The sequence below is a fragment of the Athene noctua genome, chromosome 26 (genome assembly GCF_965140245.1).
Source record: "Athene noctua chromosome 26, bAthNoc1.hap1.1, whole genome shotgun sequence".
Classification (NCBI taxonomy): domain Eukaryota; kingdom Metazoa; phylum Chordata; class Aves; order Strigiformes; family Strigidae; genus Athene; species Athene noctua.
The window spans coordinates 3,636,843-3,660,645 of record NC_134062.1 but is presented as its reverse complement, the minus strand read 5'-3'; the positions used below and the strand labels follow the sequence as shown (position 1 = coordinate 3,660,645).

The 23,803-nt window shown below is 50.4% G+C and overlaps 1 protein-coding gene across 3 annotated transcripts in view; it reads right to left on the bottom strand.

Moving 5' to 3' along the window:
• The window catches only part of GRIK4 (glutamate ionotropic receptor kainate type subunit 4), a 209,835-nt gene that overhangs the window by 25,102 nt on the left and 160,930 nt on the right, over positions 1-23,803 (bottom strand). For 2 of the 3 annotated variants that reach the window (XM_074927244.1, XM_074927245.1), the window contains exons 8-12: positions 21,096-21,257; positions 13,963-14,115; positions 12,620-12,724; positions 4,379-4,486; positions 2,798-3,001 (exon numbers count right to left, since the gene is read on the bottom strand). In XM_074927244.1, the coding sequence (XP_074783345.1) occupies positions 2,798-3,001; positions 4,379-4,486; positions 12,620-12,724; positions 13,963-14,115; positions 21,096-21,257 (732 nt within the window). Of the gene's footprint in view, positions 1-2,797; positions 3,002-4,378; positions 4,487-12,619; positions 12,725-13,962; positions 14,116-21,095; positions 21,258-23,803 lie in introns of those variants that run through there. The other variant, XM_074927246.1, reaches the window with a different exon arrangement.

The following is a 23,803-nucleotide window of genomic DNA, read 5'->3' as shown; positions in this document are numbered from 1 at the left end:
TTGTGACATCTTTCACTAAAGAACTGGCTCGAGTCCTTCCAAGTGATTTCTCCCAAGCCAAACCTCCATCGTCTGATCACAAAGTGTACGGGTTTCCTGATGTGACGACGAGTCAGAACTGCTGATCTAGACCCAGGCATCTCTGCAGCAATCCTGCTAATCTCCCAAGCCATCCTGGTCCCCCTCTTCCTTAGCTCTTGATTAGTTTTGTGAGCAGGTCGATAAATATGTACTGGTGAATTTGGGTCAACGAATTTATGTTTATATAGCATCCTTCTCAATCATATCATAGTGCACAATTAGCTGTAATAGAATTTTCAGCACTTAAGGATAAATCAATAGCTGGTTAATTTACAAGCAATACAATGAAACACTTTTCCCACATAGCCTATAGTTGCGGAGGAGATGCAGTACCATGGCAGATTACAGAGGGGAAAAAAAAAACCAACGTGGAAAGGTATTGCATGGAGCTGGATAATTTTCTGACCTTCTGGTCCTGCACACTAACCGCACATGAGTCCAACCTTGCTTTCTGACAGCTGATCAGGGTCAAGGAGAAATCTTTTTCCTACAATAACACAGCACTGCACAAAGAGACAGGTGCAGAGCTTTTATTTCGTGTAGGATTGGGGAAGTTTGCGTCCCAACTGATGCTCCTTCTCTGTGCTAAAGGCTGGATGGAGAAAAGTGCCTGAGGGATAAATCCACTGCAAGAGGAATGTGTGCGTCCAACATAGGATCTGCTGACTCTTCTGCTTCAAGAGGTCCTGAAGTGGGATAAGGGATGAACAAGGGGCCAGAACTGAGGACAAACCTCCTTGGGGACTGTCTGTCAAGGAAGAAGAGGAACCCCTTGGGTGGTGAAATGACCTCCGAAAGCAATGGCCCAAGCAGCCCTGAATAAACACAACAGCAGGCACACGGGCAGCTCTGCCCTGGCTGACCTGATCCAAAGTGCCAGTCCCTGGGACTGATCAAAAACTTGCTGAAACCATTATAGAGACTCTAAAGGGCCTGGGAAGAACAAAGCAGAGAAAGCTTTTTCTCTTCTCCATTTTTTTGATTTAGCCTCATACAGGCTTTGCCAGCTCTGCCCTGCTGAAGCAGAAGTAAAAATCCTCCTAAATAAGGCTCGAGCTGCAGAAGAAACAAATGGTTTCTATGTGAAGATGAAGTTAAAACACTTACCACTAAAGAAAAACAACCCTCCAGAAGCTCCCATTTAATGGAGAGGAATTGCCAAGGTTAGTAGGCCAAAAATTTGATGGCTGTTCCCTTCCTTTGTTTGCATAGATCACACGCTGCTCTCTGCGCCTTCCTTCTTGCCTCCCAAAAGAAATGTTGCAGAACTGTAATTGTGTGTGTGTGTGTGCGTATATATATACACAGAGAGAGAGACATGTATAAAAACTATGCCAATAGCCCAGAGCATTTGCAAACAACCCTACAGAAGGCTCTTTATAAGAAGCAGACGGAGGTGGGATCTCAGCTGGCGTCAAGATCCATCGCTCGGCTGGCGAAGGGTGAGGCAGGAGCCAGGGCGCTGGTTCAGGAGGGATCTCCAGCCCGTACCGTGCCCGGTCCCTGACCCTCAGCAAGGCTTCTAGACCTGGAGTTGTCCCTGACTTTAGACACTCACTTGAAGCTCCTTAGGTAGGATGAGTCCTCTGGGGACGAAGCAGACAGACGCTGGTGGGCATCTTCTAGAGATGCTCGCTTGTCTTCTGCAGCCAGGAGGAAAGCGGCTGCAGAAGCCCCAGAGCGCTGCCCGGAGCCGCAGGGGACAGATTCTGACCCTCGTTCCTTTGCTTTACAGAAGGATGCACCACTGCTGTGAGGATAATGACGGGGTGGCTCAGGGGCTCCACTCACACAATAGTGTGGATTATCATAAATACACCTCACTGCAGATTTGCCACCAGCTGAGAAACTGTCACTGGGTTCTCGCAGAGACTTCGGTAATAACAAGGCAGGGTAGAAATCGTTGAGCGAGGAAGTACTGGTTTAAATAACAGCGATCTTAATGTTAGCTTTGGCTAAGCCTATTTTACTAAGGATCTCAGAGCATTTCATGAACTGTGTTTAAGCTTCATGATCCCTGGGGAAGGACTACCTTTAGCTGCGGAGGAAAACAAAGAGCAGGGAGGGAGGTACAGGCTGACTGAGCACACATGTACGCGGAATTGTTGTCAAACCCAGCAAAAGCATTCAGCTTTCAGTCTAGCTGCTGTGCAGCAACACCGCAAAGCAGAGCTGTGAAAAGATCTCAGTCTACACACTTCAAGAAAACAAAAAAACCCGTTCTTCTCCAAAACCAATAGTCTAAGTTGAGGAGTTGAAATGAATCTGCCAAAACTTTTCTGTGTAGAAATGCGATTCGTACTTGCTTCCCTCCCAAACAGTGTGTTTTTGTAAGTTTCCTTCAGCTTCTACCAACTCCTGCATACTTCCCTGTTTCAAGTTTTCATTAATTTTTCCACTGGGAAAAAAAGAAAAATCCATTCTGTATCGAGCTCTTACAGAAGGACCCTGGAGTCCAGGCCTCCCTTCCGAAACGAGCACCCCTGAGAGCACCCTGGGGCCCTGACTCCTGCTCTGACTACTTCCCACACCATCACAAACAAATATATTTGCCTCTGGGAGAACACATTAAACAGAGATCCTCTGGCCAAAGCCTCACAAATGGACTAAAAGCCCCATCCATCCTTATCATCCCGGAGCACTTAATAAAGCATCAGGGCTTTTCATTGTCAAGTCCCACTAGAGCACAGTTAAAAAGAGCAGCTAACTCACTTACCCGAGCAATCAGCTCCCCGACCATCCCTGTCCACGTGCCGTTTGCCTCGGGGACTCCATACACACCATCCCCAACGAGGTGGATCTTATAGTTGAACCGCAGGATCTCCGCCAGCTCCTTCAGCATGTCCACGCAGAAACCCTCGTACCGGTCGTTGCCTTCCAGCTCCTGATGGTTCCACTTCAGCATTAAGTAAGGGTTTTCCTGCATTGAAACTGGGCAGCTGTCATTCCCATCTTAGCCGAGGCGTCCCACCAGCACGGCGCACAGAGGGGGGGCTCCCTGGCAGCACCAGCATGGCAGAAGTTCACATAAGGGGCTCCCAGGACAACCTCCCGTCCTGATATATCCCTCTCGACCAGGGTATAAGAGATAAGGAAAGCTGGTTTGATGGCTTGGGAAGCCAGGTGGTGAAAAGCTAGCAGAGCTCTTTCTACACTGCTATTCCCCAGCCCCTGCTGTGTCAGGGATGTGCTGGAGGTGCAGCAGATTCACACCAGTTTAGGACAGAGGAGGCTGAGGGGAGACCTCCTGGCCTTCTACAACTACCTGGAAGGAGCGTGCAGAGAGCTGGGGATGAGTCTCTAACCAAGTAGTAAGCAATAGGACAAGAGGGAATGGCCACAAATTGCGCCAGGGAAGGTTTAGACTAGATATTAGGAAGCATTTCTTTGCCGAAGGGGCTGTTGGGTGTTGGAATGGGCTGCCCAGGGCAGGGGGGGAGTCCCCACCCCGGGAGGGGTTGAAGAGTCGGGTTAAAGAGGGATCTGGTGTAGGTGTGAACAGTCTGTGTTAGGCTCATGGTTGGACTGGATGATCTTCAAGGTCCTTTCCAATCTAGACGATCCTGTGATTATGTGACATGATGCAGAGCTAAGGAATCATGTTTGGGGGGCTGTTTCCAACGGGCATATGCCAGAGCAGCCCAGTGACTGCTCTGAGTTATGGCAGGCCATAGAGATCCCAGCCTCCCTTGGCATATAACCGCTTCTCCAGTTTGTCCTCCTTTTCAACAAACCCTGTGGGACATGAGGAAACAGTGCCCAGAGTTCTTCAGGATTTTAAGTGTCTTTAAGGAAGGAGTAGAGGCACTGGAAAAAAATCATGGGACAGGCGACACCTGGAAGGGGACTTTGTTGAATAAGGACAGTGGTGCCTCCAGATGTGAAGTCTTGGTTCAGAAAAGTTGTACCCATCTTGACCAATTTCAGTAATTTTATGGGTAGAAGGGACAACTGTCCCTTCCAACTTACCAGCTGCACACAAAACAGGAACATCATTCAGAGATGAATGTAAAATGGCAACTTATCCCCATCCCAGCCCTCTCCCCAGCTGCTTCTGAACTCATCAAATATCATTTCCATACGAAACATCAACTTGAGTTTAATTACACTGTCATGAATTGTCCTCAGTGCTGTAATTAGAGATTTGATCGTCTGTTCTTTATGAAATCAGTGTGCAATGCTGCATGCTGGGGGCCGAGGGGGGTGGGAAAAGGGAACGTTATTGTAGCTGATTGACACCCTTAAGCGTTGGGCTGGTGAAGAGCTAATGGGAACTGTAGGTGACCCCCTCACTTACCAGGATGGTGGTGACAATGAGTGTGGTGTTGAACAGACTGTCTGATATGTTGGAGGAGAAGATCCTGTTGTCCATGCTGAGTCCTTCAGAAACGTGCCAGTGGCCGATCTGGAGAGATAAAACAGCACAATAAGGGAATTTACGGGGCAAATTACTGTATGCACCCACCATATGGCTCCAGTGACTGACAACCATCAAGCTGGCCCTGGAAGAGGTGTTTGTGAATGCTCCATTACCTTTACAATGCACCCCCGCAACAGGCTGGCAGAGAGATTAACCCGCTGGTGCACGGCTCGGGCACAGCCCTGCCTGCACAGCGTCAAGAACCTGTCCTTGCTCACGGTGGTGCTGCCTCCCCTGGCATCCTCCCTGCAGCCATGGCAAAGCCCCACACCAGGAGAAAGCTGTGCGGTGGGCTTGTGGCAGCTGAGCAGCCCTTCTGCCTTGTCCCCAGATGCCACCGAGATGGGTCCATCTTACCCAGCATCCTCACACAACCAACAAGCTCGTGTGGCTGGGAGCCTCTGCCACCCCTCACGCTGAGGCATGGCAGCTAGGTCACGGCCACAGGACGATGACTCGGTCATCGCTCTCAGCCTGGTGCATTTTGGCTGACCCCTTCACCTCCTCGGTTCTCTGGAGGTCAGCTCCTAAAGGGGACAGGGCACAGGGGCGCTTCACAGGAGGCTGCCGGCGGTGGCCCCAGTGAGACCCGACTACCAGCACGCACCGCGGGGTCAGCGCTACGCCTAGGCTTGATGTCGCTGAGTCTTCACACAGGCACCGTGTGGTACTGACACTGCTTGGATGAACTTCAGGGAGTGCTGAGATCTCATGGTTTCACAGTGAAAGCCTGGAAATGGGGAGGTGGGGTTCCTGCCTTCAACTCCTTTCCTGCCTTATGCTGCCTCTGTAACTCTGAACAAAGGTTTCACCTGCCTGAAAGCAAGAAAAACCTCCTGCTGTCCTCCTGCGAGCGTCACTGTCATTAGTTAAAGGCTGGTATCGGCACTGTGAGCTCCTTGAGGAAAATGTCACTTCACAGGGAGTATGACAGCATCACAACTTCCAAGGTAATCCTGAAGCAGCGGTGCTGATGGCGGGCAGATGCCTTCCAGCCCCAACCAGCAGCTCCACCTTGGTGGCAGGTGGTGAAACGAAGCCATGTTCTCAGCGGTGCCGCACCGTGACTCATCCCCTCTATCTGCTATAACGGATGCCAACTACTGCCGATGAAGTACCTGCAAACCCCTTTGATTCAGGCTCATCTCACCCAACAGCTCCACGGACAGCCTAATCCACCCATCCAAGCATCAGTGTCGCTGCAGCAAACCTAATTCCCACCAGCGGTGGTGGGGAGGACAGTCCCCCAGCGCTCGGGAGGACGTTGTGACTCAGCTGTGACGCAACACAACCAGCCGCTGCCTTCAGCCAGGGGGAGGAATATTCAACAAAACCTAATTTTAACTTCAAGAGCCTAATCTCCCTCCCTCAGAGCTCTGGGCAGGGAGATCAGCACCTCCAGCAGCTCTTTCAGAGCATGCAAATTAGGCTATCTCTCTCTTAAGCTCCCGAAAAGAGCCTCTGTTTTTTCTCACGGACAGATCGGGGGCTGAGGGAGGCCCGCTCCCCCTGTGACCCCTTCTCTCTCCTCTTTCTCCTGCAAAGCCTCTCTGCCCTGTCAGGCGCCAGCTCTCTGCAAGCTGGATTGCTGGCCACAGCCTAAGTCCTCCGACACCACCGAAGCGAGGTGCTGCAGGTGACCCCAACGTGCAGGAATGTCTTCATGGCTCCTCCGTAGCCACGGTGCCAGAGCAAATCCATTCCCGGTTCCCTGTCGCTGGCACGAGCCGTCTCAGGCGCTGCCGGTCTGAGGCAGGTTATCCTTTAACTGTGCCACGGTTGTCAGGGTGGTAGGAACAAATTGATTTCTCTTCCGTCAAAGAGTAATCTTATTATGTTCGAAGAGGTGGGTGGAAGGCGACACAGAGCTACGGGCCAGGCGGGTGCACCGCCATGGAAATGAATGGGAGGCACGCTGATTTACACCGCCCCAGGATTGACTCCATGCACTCAGTCTCTTTTCTTGGCAGTGCTTTGCCGCTGGCATGACTGATGGCTCGAGGACTTCAGAGTCACTTCCCAGCTCGTGCATCCCAGCCAAAGGCAACCCGAAACTGCAGCCATGCCGCTACGCAGTCAGCAGACTGAATCACTCTGAACGCTGGAGAAAGGGCCAAGCCCTTTCTTCTCCTGGCTGTCGGTGCAAATCTGGCCTGACAAGCCGTGACCAAAGCGGCTGTTTGTGAGGAGCCCCACATCCAGTCCCCACATCTCTAGGCCCAAGGAGCAGGGGGAAGTGCAAACAGGACCGCTGACACTTGAGGGCTCTGCAGAAGGAAGGTGGGCAGGGAAAGCAAAAAATGCGTGTCTGCTCTCCTCCCCGCCTGGAGTCAAGGCACCGGGATGTAGCAGCACAGGCAGAGCCAGCTGAGTCCCTGGGGGGGGCTTGTTTACTCTGCGGATAACACAACAGAGATTATTCCTCCGAGCTGTCAGCCCAGCCCCTTCGCCAACATTAATAACGCTGCTAAAAGCACCTGTCACGGCAAGGACCTCTGACTGTGTTGGAAGCATTAACCCTTGGAGGCCCCCACGAACAGGAGAGGCACTGGGGGGTTACTGGCCTCACCTGACGGATGGGGAGATGGAGGCACAGTGACAGAGTCTCCGAGCAGGCTGGAAGCAGATCTTGGGCATCCTCTTCTCTTGACTGTTTGCTCCAGCTTAACTACCATCACGCTCGTAGCATCACGCTGTCACTCCAGTGCAGGACTCATCTCTGGGAGCAGTCCCAGGCTGGGAGATTTACCAGGTACTTCATGGACAGGGAGTCCTTGAAGCGCAGCTTTAACCAGCCTGCACAGGGTCTGCATCGGTGCGGCGGGATGGATTTATCCCGGCTGTGTTCCCCATCTCTGCACAAAGGTGCTTGCCTCTTGCTGTGATTGCTAAACAACAGACCCTCTGCAGCAATTGCCTCTCTGAGCCAGTGATCAGTCATAAACATTGCCTAATTTTTTTTCTCCCAGATTTCACAAGCAGAGATTAGTGACAGATTAACTTTAATTTTAACAGCCCTCACTGTTCTCAAATTTGTCCCTCCCCTGCTGGCATACTGAGACTAATTGACTGCCTCCTCCTCTGACAGCGCAGTGGGTTTGACCTTGCTTTTAACACAGCACCAAAGCCAAACACCTCCCATGTGCTGGGATACTTCCACCCCATCCCGGCTGGTTTCAGCTCACCACTGTCCCCCTTGCAGTATGATAAAGCCACTAATTGACTCCTCATGCTGTTCATTCTTTCTGAAGTGTAATGTGTCAGAAGATGTCTGGGACTGTCAGATCTCTCCCTCTCTTGCAAGATGGATGTCAAGGTGATTTTAATCATCTCTATCTACGTATAAAGAGCCTCTGAAAAACAGGAAACATTCATCTGCAAAATGTGTTAGAAAACAATCAAATGCTCTGCACAGACATGGGTAAGACGAACCTGTTGTTAAGGCTCTGGACTAGGACTTAAGAGTTTCTAGGACTTGGGATTTTTTAGTAACAGATATGATTGGTCTGTATAAATACACCAGGTGGAGGAGGTCTATAGCAAAGAGGTAGAACAGCTTTTGAAGCTAAAATGATAGCGTTGGCACAAAAATAAATAGATATAAACCAGCCAGAAATAAACAGGCTGAAAATTAGAAGAGGGTTTCTATGCTCAGCAGAGCCAAAGTGACGGCACACCTCTCCCAGAAGAGCAGTGAGGACAACACAGCCACCTGGTTGCAAACCAGACCTCGATACCTTTGCGAGAGGGATTATATGACCTGGTGACAGGTAACACCCTGTGGCCTGGATGGAGAAAGTTCCCTCTGTGTCCCCAGGCTGTGTGGTCGCGCTGCAGACCCCCGCGGTGTCCTCGCTGCCCCTCCAGGTGCCTCCCCGTGCTCAGCCCTCTGCCTCTGCTGTACGGAGAGCCAACTCCGCTGGGGCAGGAGCGGGACAGGAGGGCTGGTGTTGTATGTCCGTGTTACATCCAGGCAGCAAACACCCCGTTTCAGTGCAAACCAGCCCAAAGAGCCTCGAGCCTGCAATGAGCAAGGAAACGCCGTTGCTCGTGACACTGCTCCATCCCCTCAGGCACGCGAGGTCCCTCAAATTAGCTGCTCTGCAAAAGGTGTTGTTTGGATCAGTGACACTTAAAGATTTCTCATCTCCGTCGTAAATCCTGATGCAAGTGGGACATTCCCAGCTCGCTCCTCCAATCCTTCAGCTCCTCTGTTCAGACACGTTAACGATGCCTGGGCTTTCAAGCTCTTTGTGGTGAGAGATGACAAAATACTGCTGGAGCTCATGATTTTAATGAAGTCTTCAACCCAGTGCCCCACAGGCCTCGATGGCAGCTGGTGGCAGGGAGCAATGACATAGCAAGACCCCTCTATAAGCTTCAGAGGCACCACAGGTACTTACCACCCCCAGTCCCCAACTAAAAATTAAGGTTAAGTCAGCTCTGAATAGAGGTGTCTTAAAACAGGCAGGGGACCACCACAGCAACCCTGGAGACCTTCTGGGCTCTGATGAGCAAGCACTGTCCTACAGCTTGCATTCGTCACCTCCCCTTCCTCTGTGTCCCCAGGAAAAGGGGGGAGTGCAAAATGCTGTTATCTCTCATCACGTCTGCGTTTGGAGAGCCTTGCTGGCACTAATGGGAAAGATGCTGTGCCAGGAGGAGATACAATTAAGTAGGTACTTGATAAAAGGTGCCTGCATTGGCCCAGAGGGGAGGGAATTTGGGGGTGTCTGGGCTGGGAAAAGGGAATAAAACAAACAAATGAAGGTAATCCCTCAGAAGATGCTGCACAGGTCGGCCACAGGGCTGGCACGCCTGAAGGACACTGCTGCAGGACTGGTGCCAGCAAGTGGGCAAAAGCTTCCTCCACAGAAATTAGCATGGGACAGACAGAGCGCCAGCTATTAAAACCTGTACGACCATGAGACACGCACACAACCCACCCCGGAGGCCACGCAGCAACCCCTGCGATCCCCTTCCTCCCCAGACGTCCCTTCAGCGGACATGACTGACACCTGGCACAGCTCAGGCAGGACCTGATGGTGGCACGCACCGAGGTCGCCGGGTCCTGGGGGGGGGCAAAAAACATCCAGCTCTTGGCAGGATCCGTCCCTGAACTCTTGCTGAGGGTAACAGCTAAAGAGGAACAAGTCCCGTCGAGACTGATTAGTCACTTCTAAGTTAAAAAGGTTTGATGTGGCAGGGATTGCGGAGGGTCTCAGAGCTATCAGCTGGTAACTCATCTGTAGCTCATCAACACACCAATTAGACACCCCCATCACTTGCGCTGCTCTGTCTCAGGACAGCCTTTAGCTAAACTGCAGCTAATCGGCCACATCTAGGACTGGGTGAGAGCACGGGGTCACCGGCAGAGCTGGGGACAACGTGCCTGTGGCAGGGCTCCAGCCCCGACAGCAGCTTCCCCTGCCTCTCCTCCGCACGCCCGCCTTCCCCGGGGCCGTATAAATCACAGCCCCTCTTCATTCCCTTCTCCTGTTAAGCTGCCAAGCTCCAGCTTTTAGTTTACTGCAAATCACTTCGCTTGAAACCAGAGGGGTGTGCTGCAATGTTTTTTAAAGGGGCAAAGAAAGGGGAAAAATAAAAAGATGACATTTACAAACTCAGTCCTTGTCAGATCTATGGATCACCAACACATTAATGAGTCTGTGCTTTATCGCACATCCTATGAGCACAGAGCAGCTCTCATATGGCTGGGGAAAAATTCCCGCAAGTTAAGCTAAATCTGGAAAAGACACGTTTGGTGTGTTACATAAACGTATTAAAAATTGGATGTCAAAAAGCCCTGCCTCTCCTTGCCCAAAAGCAACAGCAAGTTAGAAACTCTTAAGTGCCTCTAATTTGTTTGCTGACTGGATCAGCTTCAAAATTCGGTGGATTCTCTATCAAAGCTGATGAGCTGGAAGTCCCAACGGCTTTGATAGATGGAAGGAGAGCGAGGGAGAGAGAGAGAGAGGGAGAGAGACAAATGGGCAGAGAAGGTGAGCTTGATTAAAACTAAGGAGGGAATAGAAGGGTTTCAAACAAGAGCCTGAGCAAATCAGTTAATATAACCCCTGGGAACAAGATTGTCTCCGGGATGTAGATGTCTGTTCCTTACCCCGTCCCCTCACAGTGGGTTTAATGAAATGATTTTTAATGATTTATTTAGTAATTTTTACTACAAGAAGCCGGGCTGGCAAGAAGAAAATAACCATCCATTGCACAGCAGAGTGGCCTTTGGCTTCCCTTTGCAGTGACCACAGCGGTGGGCAGGACCAGGCAGGACCCTGCCCAGGTTTCACAGCACATCACTACGAACTCCTGCAGCCTGTGAGGGGCCCTAACACCCCTCCGGGCATTGCTATCAGTCAGGCAAGACCCCTGAGAGGGGGCTGCGGAAAGGCTGCCTGGGGCATACGGAGCAGTTTTATGAAGACTAACTCCTCCCTGGTGGGTCTCGGACAGGAGAGGGCTCCCAGCCAGCACAGGCTCTCACACCCTGCCCCACCTTCCAGCACCTTGTTACTGCGACTGGAAGTGACTGGAAGTGATTTCTCACCCCTGTGTTCTGATGGGAAATTTGAAAAGCTTAGTCCCAGTACAGCTTTCTCGGGTACCTCCGAAACGTGAAGCTGCTTATTTACCGAGCTGTTGCAACAGGTCAAAAAAAAAGGTTTTCTCCTGTCAAACTGCGTTTGTGGAGGAGAAGAGCTGAGGCTTTTGTTTCAGGGCACATTAGGCTGCAGTCAGAGCTCTCTGTGGAGCTCTGGGAGAAGGACTGCTCCAAGAGGACCTGTGTGTTTAATGTGAACTCCTTGCCACATTTAAACACATCAAAAACATAGCTGTCATAGCGAGGTTTATAGCATTTGCCTCCTTTGCTCCAGCTGAATGCATGCTCTTATTAATGCATACGGGCTTAGATCTGTCACTTTTGCTCAGGGTATGATGGGTTTGGGAAATGATTAAAAGGGCATTGGTGCTAGGAGAGATCTGACTGTGGGGAAAATGCCATCCTGATCCCCTGCTCGCTCAGCTGAAGGTAGCATCAAAGCTGAGCTGTCATATGACAGGTAAGAACTGGCAGGCAACATCCTTGCCAAGGCTAAAATTCACTGCTGCCAGACCAGGGGAGATCTCCTAATGCCAAAATGCTCTGTCGGTGTGGGGCAAGACACAATAGCTTTTGTTCCCTGCCAGTGTCTAGGAGAAGTGGCAATCTCTGAGAAAAGGGCAGGCGTGGAGCTGTCAACAGGGAAATAAGAGAGATGGAAACCCTTTTTCTGGGTCTTCCTTTTTGTTCCTGAACGAGGTCTGGATTTAGCGGTAAAACCCTAATTCCTTGGGTTCGTGTCACGGAATCTCACCAGTCTGACATCTGTGGCCCCACACAGTTATCCTTAACCTTAGCCAAAGCCAGAAAATATCCCTTGGACAGAAAGAGGGTAACAAGCACAAGAAGGACAAACGCTGGGAGGAGTCTACAAGCACTGAGACAAAAAGCAAATGAGAGTCTGAGCTAAGCAAACCCATTGCAGATGAACACGCACCATGAAACTTTGTGCTCCCTCCTGCACACCACGCTGGGGGGCTCCTGACACAGGACTGCCCCCTTCTCTTTCCCTCCCAGAAGTGGCTGTTGGGAGAGGTTCATAGTACCCTTTTTTTTGGCCCATTTTGTGGGAAATTCTCCCATTTTTCCCCATCCAAATAATTTTGAGTAAGTGTGTCTCCACAAGCTTCGGAACAAAAGTGTTTCGAGCGTGAGCTTGTATCTGGCACACACTTTATGCCCTGAAATGTCTCCTGCGTAGGGGGGTTACTGTGACAGGACAGATACTGGCTCTAACATCACCACCTCAGGGGCCTGACACATTAAGACAAATCTAAATTATCTCGAGACACGTTCTTGATGAAATGAAACACGGTGTGTTTGCCAACCCAAGCCCGGCGAGAGCTGCTGTGACATCCACGCCGTGCTGTCGCTTGTTGAACACCTGATCTTGCAAAAGGGGGGGGCCTGCAGCCCCCTCAGCCCCCGCAGCAGCAGCCCTTGCCAGGCCACGCACGGACCGTCCCCGGGCACCGTCCCCAGGGCAGCGTGGCTGCTCCTACCTGCCGGAAGCCACTGCGGGTGTGCTGCAGGATCTTCAGGGCGTAGTTGGATCGCTGGCCTTTGCTGTTGAATTCGATGTGGCCGGTGAGACCTTCCAATTCTACCTGTCCAAGAGAGAATGAGTTACAGCGCCCATCGAGGTGGCTCACCCCACTGCCCACAGCAGAGCCGGGGGTGATGGCCACTCGCCCCACGCACTGGCCATCCACCCTCCCGGCAGGTACAGCCATGCAATCCTCGTGTCTCAATCCTCATTGCTTTTGGAGCCTGCCTAGGCTAGCAGAGAGATGCGGAGGGGAGCAGGAGAACCAACAGTGTGAGGTGCAGGGCTCCCCAAATTTCTTTGCTCCAGCTGACACCAATTTCTTTGCCTCCCAAATTTCTTTGCTCTGTGGCAGGCACGAGCTCTTTGCTGTCTCGCACTGAATCACTAGCTGGGGATTCCTCCACAAACCATTATGCGCTGTTTCAACAGCGTTAAGCCGGTGTTTTAACACAAGAGCATGTTGCAACGGAGCCAGGATGAGTGTCTAGCCTCGCTGTGCAGATTAACCACCGCTCACTTGCTGCTGGAGCACCTCTTCAGTAATCAGGGCAAGCTACTGGGCCTCCTAGCAGCAGAGCCAAGGGAACCTGAAGGATTTTGTTGTCTCTGACTAAGGGTGAGGTTTAAAGCAGGGTTCATGTGCATGGGCCAAAGCGGTACAAATGGGCCAAAGCGGTACAAGGTTCAGGTTCAGCTGAGCCTTCCTCTGGGGGAAAGAAAAGTCTCATGACATTTCAGTTGCACCCCAGGCTCAGAAAACACGTTCCTTCTGCGTGGTCAAGCTCAGCTCTGAGGAATCACCTTGGCAGACACCAACCACTGCACAATGCTGAAATTTCAGGGTCTGTTCTCGTGCCAGAACTAGGCTTGATCGGTTCCAGCAACCACTCCCTGCGGTTCAATGAAGCCTAAGCCCCTTCACAAGGAAATCCACATCTTGCTCCTGAGCTCTAAACAATTGTACTGCGTGAGCTTTTATCCACTCACGTTCACTGAAAACAGAACTCAAATCACTTAGAAACATCCATACTTAAAAAAAAAAACCAACAAACCCAACCACTGAATTCCAGTTTTTCTGCAGCAAAGCCTGAAAAACGGAGTTTCATGTCGTTCCAAGGCCAGTGACAAACCAGCCCTCAGATCTCCTCTCTTTTCATTCCCATCGCTACCTTCAAACAGATCGACACTCTGTGCTCGAGAACTGTGCCAGCACCGGCATGTACATCCACGTCTCTTGCTTCTGGCTGTGACGAGCACTAGCTCCTACCACTCCAGCAAACTTCAGTCCCTTCTCACCATTCTCAGGTAGTTCATCAGGCTGGTGCCATGCTGCCAGATCTGGGCAGACCCACAGGACAGGGGTTTCACTCCGATCTCCTGGCTCCGGTTCAGCTCCTGCACGGCAGTCACCACCGCATACACAGCATCGAACAGCAGGGCGGAAGACAGCTGTGGGGATAAGGAGGAAAAACATTGAGAAGTTGAGACGAAAATCGAGCCTTCCGCTGCACCTTCAGGACCTTGCAGCAAGCAGGAGACAGCTCTATCCACAACCTCGGCGGAAGCCCAATCCTCAGCCTCCTCCGTGCAGACAGCAAGCACTACTTGCCTGCCACTATGCTCCAGCAGCACCCTGTACCCATCCGAGGACAGGGAGGCAAAGCAATGGTGCCCCTGAACCGCTGTGCCTGTGTAGGCATCACTGGGACAAGCGTAAGCCCATTGCCAGCCCCAGTCCCACTCCCGGTCCGTTACATTTCTCCTCCTCTTCTTGCTTGCTTCCTTACCCTTTATGTCTCTGCTTGCTTGATCCTCAGGGTTTCTTCCATCACTGTCACCCTTCTATCTCTATTTGTCCCTGTCCCTTCCCATTTTCTTCTATCTCAGTTTCCTAAAGTAACTAACCTTTTCTAATCAAGGTGTGGGGGGTTATTTTTGGTGCTTTGGTGACCCCTGATCAATCTGTTGGCCAGGGGGAACACTCCTGAGAGCATCAGGTTTATGAAGTTCTTAAATATAATAAGAATAAAGATCCTGTTCCAGCACCCACAGAAAGATGACTGTGCTGCTTCAGCCTCCATTAGGCACCCGAGAGTCCTCCTTTGGCCACTGCTTTGAAAGGCAGAACCACAAGAAATGAGGTTTTGCTAGATCTGCTTCTCAAGCAACTGAGCCCTGGCTTTCAGACCCGTAGAGACCATCTAGTCCCTTCTACAGCCTCCAGCCTCCTGCTGGCTGTTACCTGCTCTGTAATAGATTGCTAAAGCACCGTCCAGAATCACAGAGCTCATCACCTCTCTTTTCATCTTTGCTTTGTTTGCCTTTAATCAGATTTCTTTGTCCATCAGGCCTCACAAACGGTGATTTTTGCCCAGGCTCAACCGTTTCAATGTTTTTGATCTAGTTAATAATCAGCCATTTGCTCTCTTATGTTCACTGTTGTGACTAAGATTTCACTTTTAATTATTGTCACCTCCTGACTCTGCTGGAATCAAGCCGTTGCAGCTCATTACCAAGAAGGCTACATCCTCATATATACAAATATCCTCATATAAATCCTCATGGCTACTTCCGAGAGCATCCTCTTACCATCCCAGCTCCTGGCAAGGGGTTTGGTCTCTAGCCCAGGGCTCCTCTCCTCCACCTTACCCTGTTTGTGACTTACGGCACTTCAGCGGTATCTCCATCTTCTATTTCTCCCAAAGTCTGATTAGTTTTTTTTCACTTCTGCCCGTGGCTCTACAGGAGGGACAGTCTTGCCCAGTTCAATCATCCCAACGAACCTTTGGCTTCAGCTGCATTACTAATTTGAACAGAGTGAGCCAGATTTAACCCTGCTTGACCTTACTCGGATCAGTGGTGAGACCTCGTCGACCACAATGGCCCAGGATTAGGCAGTTAACAAGCAGCACGAAACCTTAAAATGTACAATCCCACCTAAATTAAAAGGTATGATTCCAGCCTGATGCTAGCAAAACCCCAAGCACCAGCTCTAATGGCACCAGTAACCACCTCTCACTTTCCCAGCCCTGGTACAGACTCACATTTGCTCTGTCACATTCCTCCTGCATGTGCCAATTTAATCTGTTTTACACAAATAGCATCCGGGGGCTCTCCAGTGACCACTGAGTGGCTTGACTGGCATCTGTCAGTCTTGCATCTGACCTGTCTCCCATGCAACGGGCAGCACCTTTGGTCATACATGTTGAGAGCTTTCTGCTAATAATAAGGATTGCCTGGCTCCAGAGCTGTAAAGTTTTAGTACAGCTATTTTGCAGGAGGTAAACTGCAACACCGGAGGAGCTGAGCAGCCTGAGGACACACAAAGAATTGGTGGCAGACTGGGACCAAGAAATCGAACATCCTGTCTCCTATCCTGTGAGACAGCACAGGTCCCTGTGCAACGGCAGCAAGGCTCCCTCCCGCGCTCCTTCCCTTCCCTTCGGGGGTAAGTCTCCTACACTTTTTTGCTTAGTATTCTCATCTGACCTAAACAGTCCCCTCCTGGGAAGCATTTTCCAGAGCTTCTTAAAGGAGCTGATATATCCTTCTCCCTACCGTTCTTTTTTACCTTCGATACAAGTTCTTTTCCTCATAGGACCTCTCCAACCTGCCCTGTCCTCAGCCCCTGTTCCGTGAAGCTCTTTAGCATATACTCAGTTTTAACTGTGGACCGAATTCCGTTCAGGTCACAGGAAACCATACACAATTAGCAATTGCCCTCCTGAATCAGGAACCATATTAATACCAGTTGGCCAAACAAAACTGTTATGAGAGCAAACGCCACCCCTGCGACCCAAAAGTTTCACCATCTTGTACCAAATCAGAATACTGGCCCCGTATTTTTAATTGTCTGCTGCTAGGTTTTCATTTCCATTTTCCCTGAGCAGTTAATGATCTCTTATTAGCTGGTGAGCAAGAGACTTGTAGATCTTAGTGAAGCATTTGACGTTATTGATTGGAATATTTTACTCCTTAGCCTCAAATAATTTGTTAGGATTTCTGGCAGCTCCTTTATGATTTCAAGCAATTTAGGGACTGGGGAGGGGGTTGTGATACACAGGATCAAGTCCTCTCGGTAGGAATGGGAATCCCTCCCATGCCATCAACATACATATTTTCTTTTTTTAAAGAAAAATCACAGCTCTCCTCAGAAGCACCGCATTTCCATTCCTGGTGCTGCTTATCATTTACGCCAGCCATTCCCTGCCCCACTGGGCTCAAAATCAGGCTCCTCTGCCAGCTTCTCAATTCTGTGGGCCCTGGAGCATGGCACCTGGATGGCATGGGAGTCTGGCAGCACAGCAAGACACAAGTAAAGGGACCCTTGCGCCTCCTTTCAAACACCTACCTCGATTCCCTCTTCAGTGTCTCTTGAACAGCCACCAGGACTCAGACCTAGGGCAGTTCACGGCCTTCACTCTTCCCTTCTCTCTCCTCTGGTATGAAAATCCTCTAAGACGCTCCAGGTGAGATACGGAATCCTGCTCCACTGCCACCTGCAACCCTGCCAGCAGCGCTGCCGCTCTCCCCTTCGCCTCACACCTCAACCCAATGCAGCATTTTCTCTGTTGCCCTGCACGACCGACCTCATGGCCATCTCCCTCTGCCACTACTCACTCGGTAACTCACAGAAAGTACGTCATATTCAACACAGCAAAGTAATTTGGGATGCAGGCTGAGTGGAGGAAACCATTCACAATTACACCCCATTAGAGTGCAGCAGCTCTTCTGGGTTCTTTGGTCTCTCTGGCTTTTGTAGGTGGGCAAGTGTCTTCTCTCAAGGTTAACTGGGGTTAAACGAGGTTAACAGAAGCTCGCTGCTTCCAGCCATCTCCAAATTCAGATGAGGACTGGGTGATTTCAGCACATCCACTCCACTTCCCTGCGGGCTCACCTAAGTTAGCGGAGCGGTACGTGAAGCTGCCTGACTCTGTGCTGGAATTGATGCGGAGCAGCCACAGGGTCCCTCATGCCTTGGGGCCATAACCTTCAGCAGAGGAGAGGAGAGAGAGCTGGAGGCAGCCCCCTTTTAACTTCCTCTAGGAAGATGCAGTCCAGGGGATCTGTCACTGCTCTTGTGTACATCACCTCAACTTTCTTCACGTTGCCTATAAAATCTCTCACTACTTTTATGTTCTCATTTTAAACCACAGTTTTGTCACTCTGTCACAAAAAGCCAATTTGCCTGTTAACAAATTGATTCTCCTCCTTGCGTGCATCGTCTGATTTGTGCAGATCCCTGTTGTTTTTGTACTGCCTCTGTAATGTAAGAGCTCTGTGACAGGCTGCACGTGAAAGGCTCGGTAAGCTCAGTGGTGGCCCTCTACTCGCAGCTTCATGGGCCTCAGGGGACTTCCCTCTATCCCTAAAGCTTAATTTTTGACAGTGAAAGCTGCTGATAAAAATTGCCATTTGATGGATGCTTCGTCAGAACAAGGCTCCAGAAAAGGGAGTAGATGGCGGGCCGGGCAGAGAGGCTGGCTGCTCCATTCCCCTCAGCACGCTGCTCAGCTGCACGAGGAGAGCCTGCGCCCAGAACTAAGGAGGTGTTGCAGGGTACAACTGCGACACGAAGCCCTGGGAACAACTCACCACCTAGAAAAGGTCAAGAAACAGATCTCCAGCCCTCGCACGCATCAGCTGGCAGGACCATTCCCACCAGTGGCTTTAAGAGAGCCAACGGTATCAGATGCCCCGTGTCTCGGGAGCGGGGATGTGCCTGAGCCCTACCCTGGCACGCTGCAGCCCCTTGCTGGATGCAGCACACCTTCCTCCCTAACACTCCTCTCTCTGGAGACTAACAGCAGGTTAAGCACAGTGCAGTGGTTTTTTTTTTTTCATTTATGGAAATTTCCCACGTAAAGGCCATGTTTAAACATAAACTGATATCCAGGGAAATATGAACAGGTTTGGCTACTCTGGGTTATGCCACGTGTTTGGGGTTTTTTTTCTTTTCTTCCTAAAACATTATCATCTGTATCTTTGCCCCCAAACATAACACAGAGAATTAAAACCATTAAAATCCTGTGAAATAGACTTTACAATCTGGATTTTATTCAATGACATAAACACTTAATTACAAACATCTGTTTTAGCCTAAATTCTAATTACCTAATCTAGCCATCTGTAATTTGAATGATTTTCTCTGATTTCCTTTCTTTGCAATGTGATTAATGAGAATGGCATTAGAGCAAGCAGCTCCCTCCTCCTTCCTCAGATGCTTTCTCAGCTCTAGCAAGAAAGCCCTGGGATTTTGCAGCTCACAGGAAACCTCCCTCCTGTCACTTCCAGCTGTTGAGCTGCTTTTTCTCTTTTTAGTACGAGCTATCCAACAAAATATCTGCTTCCCAGGGCTAGAAGGGGAAGTTCTTACACAGAGAGATGCTCTCTGGGAGAGAGATTTCCTGCCAGATTTCCGATGGCAGAGACAATGCACAGCAAAATGGCACTGGATTTCCCTTACAGACCCAGGAGAGGAAACACACGCCCCGTCTGGGAATATTTCACTTCACCTCTGCTCTGTTCCTCAACCACCCAGGGCAAGGCCCTTTTCTCATCACCTGGGACATGGCGTATCGGTGAGGGGAGCCTTGCTACCAACACGGAGTGAACCTTTGCATCATCAGGGAGAAATCACCTTCTTTGGTTTCAGACTCTACACGAGGGTTGGGGAGAATCAAACCCATTTTTCAGTCACGCTGTAGATTCCCCCGTTTGTACACCAGGAGTAACAGTCTGTCCTGAGCAGCTGAGTACCACCTAGCACAAGGGCAGCTACCAGCACATGGTGGGTGCTTGGGAAGCCGCTGCAGCCCCCGGGAAGCTCCCCTAATGCTGGAGCAGTTTAGATCAGGGTGACGCAGCATGGCCAAGCCCTCTTCCTCCAGACGTGTCCTCCCTGGCCCAGGAGGAAGCCTGCTTATATGGCTGATTACACTTTATGAATTAAGTCAGCATCCAGCTGAATATTACAGCTGAATATTACACTGATGGGTGATTTAGACTCAGGCTTCCAAATCAGACAGCTCCGTTCAGCTCTGAACTCCTTCACTCTTTCCAAAAGAAGTGCTGCAATGGGGCGTAATCTTGCATCCTTCCACCTACAGATTTTGCCGGTTGTTCAAGGCAACACAGGGTAAGAAGGCACAATGAGATCACTTATTTCCCCACCACACCTGCTACGCTCCTGTTCCTACTGTCTTCTCTTTGTACTATTGGAAGGCAATTTAATTTTAATGACTCCAAACAGTCCCTGCAACTGTCATCCAAATGGGAAGCTTCCTGGGAGCAATCCTATAAAGATTGATCAGAGCAGACAGCAAGCTCACTGCAGCCACCCCCGCCCCAGAGGGCTGGGAGGAGGGAGAGCAGGATGGTCCCAGGCACACACTAACCATGGCCTGGCCTCCACGGCAAGCCAACAGCACGTGGAGACAGAGGGCAGAAAGCTCCTTATTTTGCCTGCCTAAGATCACTTTGAAGTGATAATAAGGAGGTATTTCAGCAGCACACAGCTGCCTCAGCTTGTCAAGGGGACTCAGTTCATTAAAAACGATGCAAAGGATTCCACTGATGGCATTTTGCTGTCTCTCCCCTCCCCCAGCTCCAGCCGGGGCCCCCTGCATCCCCGATTTGGCAGATTTGCTTTGCAAACCTTCCCGGTTATGAAGAGTCCCTAGGGAAGGTTTCGGTGCTGATCTGCACACTCATCAGGGAGATGTTAGAGCACGCAAATGTAACACAGCCCCTTGGCATCAGCCTAAGCCCGGCCCTTTCTGCGCTATTTGCATCCAGACTCCCTCTTCCACAAGCCATTTTCCTAGAGGTAAAATACACAGGGACAAATTTCACCAGGGAAACACTGAATCAGGGCTGCATCATCCCCTGCATTCACACAGAAATATAATTCAAGTTAAGATTAGGCTTGAATTTAAAGCCGTACAGCCATTTAAGCAGAGACAAGCCCTCTAAAGCTCTACACCCACAGGCCCCCCCGCCCTCCAGGTTCCTTTGGGTGACCTCAGGCTTTCAGGATCACTTTAGTATTCTCCATATCAGGAAGCTTCCCTGTAAGTCACAGTTTGACACCCCAAGTCCTCTCCTACCTACTTAACTCAACAAAGGTGCTCTGGCTTGTTCATCCTTCCCATCCCCGCACCACCAACACCCCAAGACCGACCGCCACGAAAGCCAATCCAAGCAACAGCAGCCTGGTGATGTGCACAGGGGTGACCTGGATTAAATAATCAGTCAATACCGTGACAATACATTTGAGAGCAGAGTTCCTACCTCTGCATGGTCTTCACGCTGCACTGCCAGTGTTTACTCTGAACCAGCCTGCAGCTTTTTCCACAAGGTTTTCCTGATGGTCTACAGCACCTTCTGCCTCAGGGAGGCTGTGGGCAATGGGACTGGATTTTACTTACCGCTGGCCCAGTAAAAGGAGCGTGATCACAGTTCTCCTGCCAGGACTGGTTGAGGCTCTGGACAAACTCTTGGAAGAAAGCATGAGACTGGTTGAAAATGGAAAATCCCAGGATGTTGACTCGGTCGTCCAGCAGGCTGTCCAAGCGCTGGAGGGAAAACTCCTAAAGCAGCCCAGAAGAGAAAACAAGATTAGGGAAGAAAACACACACCAAAAGCTTCAAAACCACTCAACACCCTTGAAGGAAAAATGGGACCACACAGCTACAAGAACCTGCATGCAAAACCTACTCCCTCCAAGTCTGGGCTGAAACCCACCCACAGGCGGGTAAGGAAGAGCCTGGGTGCTAACCATGGTTTGACTCAGTGCGCTGCCCATCTCGGGCTTTTCATGAAGTTGTCAGCCAAGTCCAGTACGTTATTGGCCAAGTTTCACAAAAAGACCAAAAACCCTCCAAAGCAGGTTTGGGGAACTATTAATTTCTGAGCGACGGTTCCTGCCCACCGTGCCTGAGTGCGGTGTTATTCTTTGCAGCTTATAAAGCAGCTCTTCTTCGACGGGCGGTTCCCTGTAACACAGAGGTTACAGCACAGGCAGGGAGCTGGGTGATAGTTTTCAGATGAAGCCAGTAACCTGCTATAACTGGCCAGAGAAGGTCAGGTCTGTTGTGGGAGGTCCAGAGCACAGAGCTCCTTTGCAGATTTATACTCCCCAAGCAACACTCTCTCCCAGAAAAGATCCCTGCTGTTTTCACCATGAAAACCCTGCTGTGCCTGGGTATCACTACGGCCAAGAGCCCCAGACAGCGCGAGTACACGGGCAGTGTCCATCCAAACCTGGAGCAGGAGGGATGCCCAGGCCACCAGACTGTGGAGACCCTGGAGAGAAACTAAAGTCCTTTCTTTATTTTTCTTAATTTCCCCCAAAAGCACACTGAACTGGACCCCAGCCTGGGCTGCAAACATCATCTGCTGAGTGAAGCTGCTCTACCACCACCGTATCCAATTCGGTGACATCAAGTTCAAAGTGTTAAATTAAAACAGTTCCTCCCCATGGGACAGTCCTGCCATCACGTACCAGGAGATGCCACTCATGGGCTATCCTAATGCCCTGTGGAGGGTGGGAAGGTGTTTTAACTGTGGGCTTTGGAGTAGGGCCCATCCTCTTGCATTTCTGAAGAGCAAAGTGGTAAGATGTATTAAAAAAAAAAAAAAAAGAAAAAAAGGGAGAGCTCTATTTTGCTACTCAGGTCAATGGAAGCAGTTACACGACAAAGCCAGTTTCCTGGAGAAGAGTCCAGCCCTCCTTGTCCTATTAGCAGGAAATAATGGTGCCTTCCTCACTAATTTCTCTTTTGCTAATTGCTAAAATGGAGTGAGAAGGTGGGAGTAATAGTTTCAGAAACTGCTGGATACCCATTCTCTTCCATCACCAATATGAATGTCTTTTGGCTCCGTGGGCTATGAGATTTCAGCAAGTCAAGGCATTTTTTATCTTTCCTGCGTATGTGTGCACGTAGGAACAATGTCTGTAAATCTCCGAAACATGGAGTTACAAGACTATTCCAGCACAGCAAACTCCCACGAGAATGTGATCAGACACAGGATTAAATGCATTTTGGACACAACCGCATTAATGTTAGGTAACATGAAATTGCCTGTGAACTATTGATTCATCTGAATGATATTATCCTCCTGCTTTACTGACAGGTTATCCGTTTACCCACGGCATCTTGTCAACCTGTGCAACGAGGGCAGATGGCTAATGAGGACCTGGGCCCGAGGAGATCCTGGATGCAAGCAGAGCAGCAGGAGAGATGTTGAGCCCCTGTAAAATACTACCTCCCCCCAGGCAGAGCTGGGAGGAAATTTGTGTGGGGCACAACAGGAGCAGCTGCCCGACTGCCCTCTTGGCTCGTTACATGCAGAAGGAAGATGAGATGTGAGGTACCAAAACACCACCCAGTCCCAGGCTTCGGTCTCAGGCCAGATCGTCCCAATCTCAAGGCAGCTGAAATTACTGCCTGCCTTTATTACGCCTTTTCTGCCCTGAAAACATTTCTAAGCTTTTGAGGTTGCTCAAAACCCTGGCAGGTTTGTTACTCTACTCCTTATGCTTTGCTCCTTAAATTGGCAATTACTGGGTGAGGGAATGAGCCCCACTGGTCTCACTTCACAGGGGGGAAACTGAGGCAGAGGTGGAATTTGCCCTGGTTACGCATCGGTCACAAGGCTGAACCTGCGGCTCCAAGCCAGTCCCAGCCCCCGGCTCGGTTCCCTGCGCAGCTTTCGGGAGGGACCTGGATGTTCAAATGTTAACAGCAGCTTTTCCTCAGCTCCCATTATTGGTGGCTTGGTCATTGCAAGCTTTAGTCTTTTCCTAGGCAAGCTTCCAGCTGCAGAAAAGCCCTTTTTTTTTTTTTTTTGTCGTGCTCATAAAGCAGCCACCTCTGTAGCACACGGGGATCGCATGGCCTGTGCGTGACCCTTTCCCTGCCCCTTCCCTCCACCCCAGCTCCGACCCTCTGCCTTTAAATGTTTTTCCATCAGACATGCACAAGAGCATTCTGTGGACCCAGGTCAGAAACAAGCAAATGAGCCATGAGCTGCCTATGCAATGAGATGGAGATAAACCACCCTCAGGGAACACACTTCATTTGCAATGGGATAAGAGAGATTTGGTAAGGTCGGGCTTACTACAGAGGGCAAA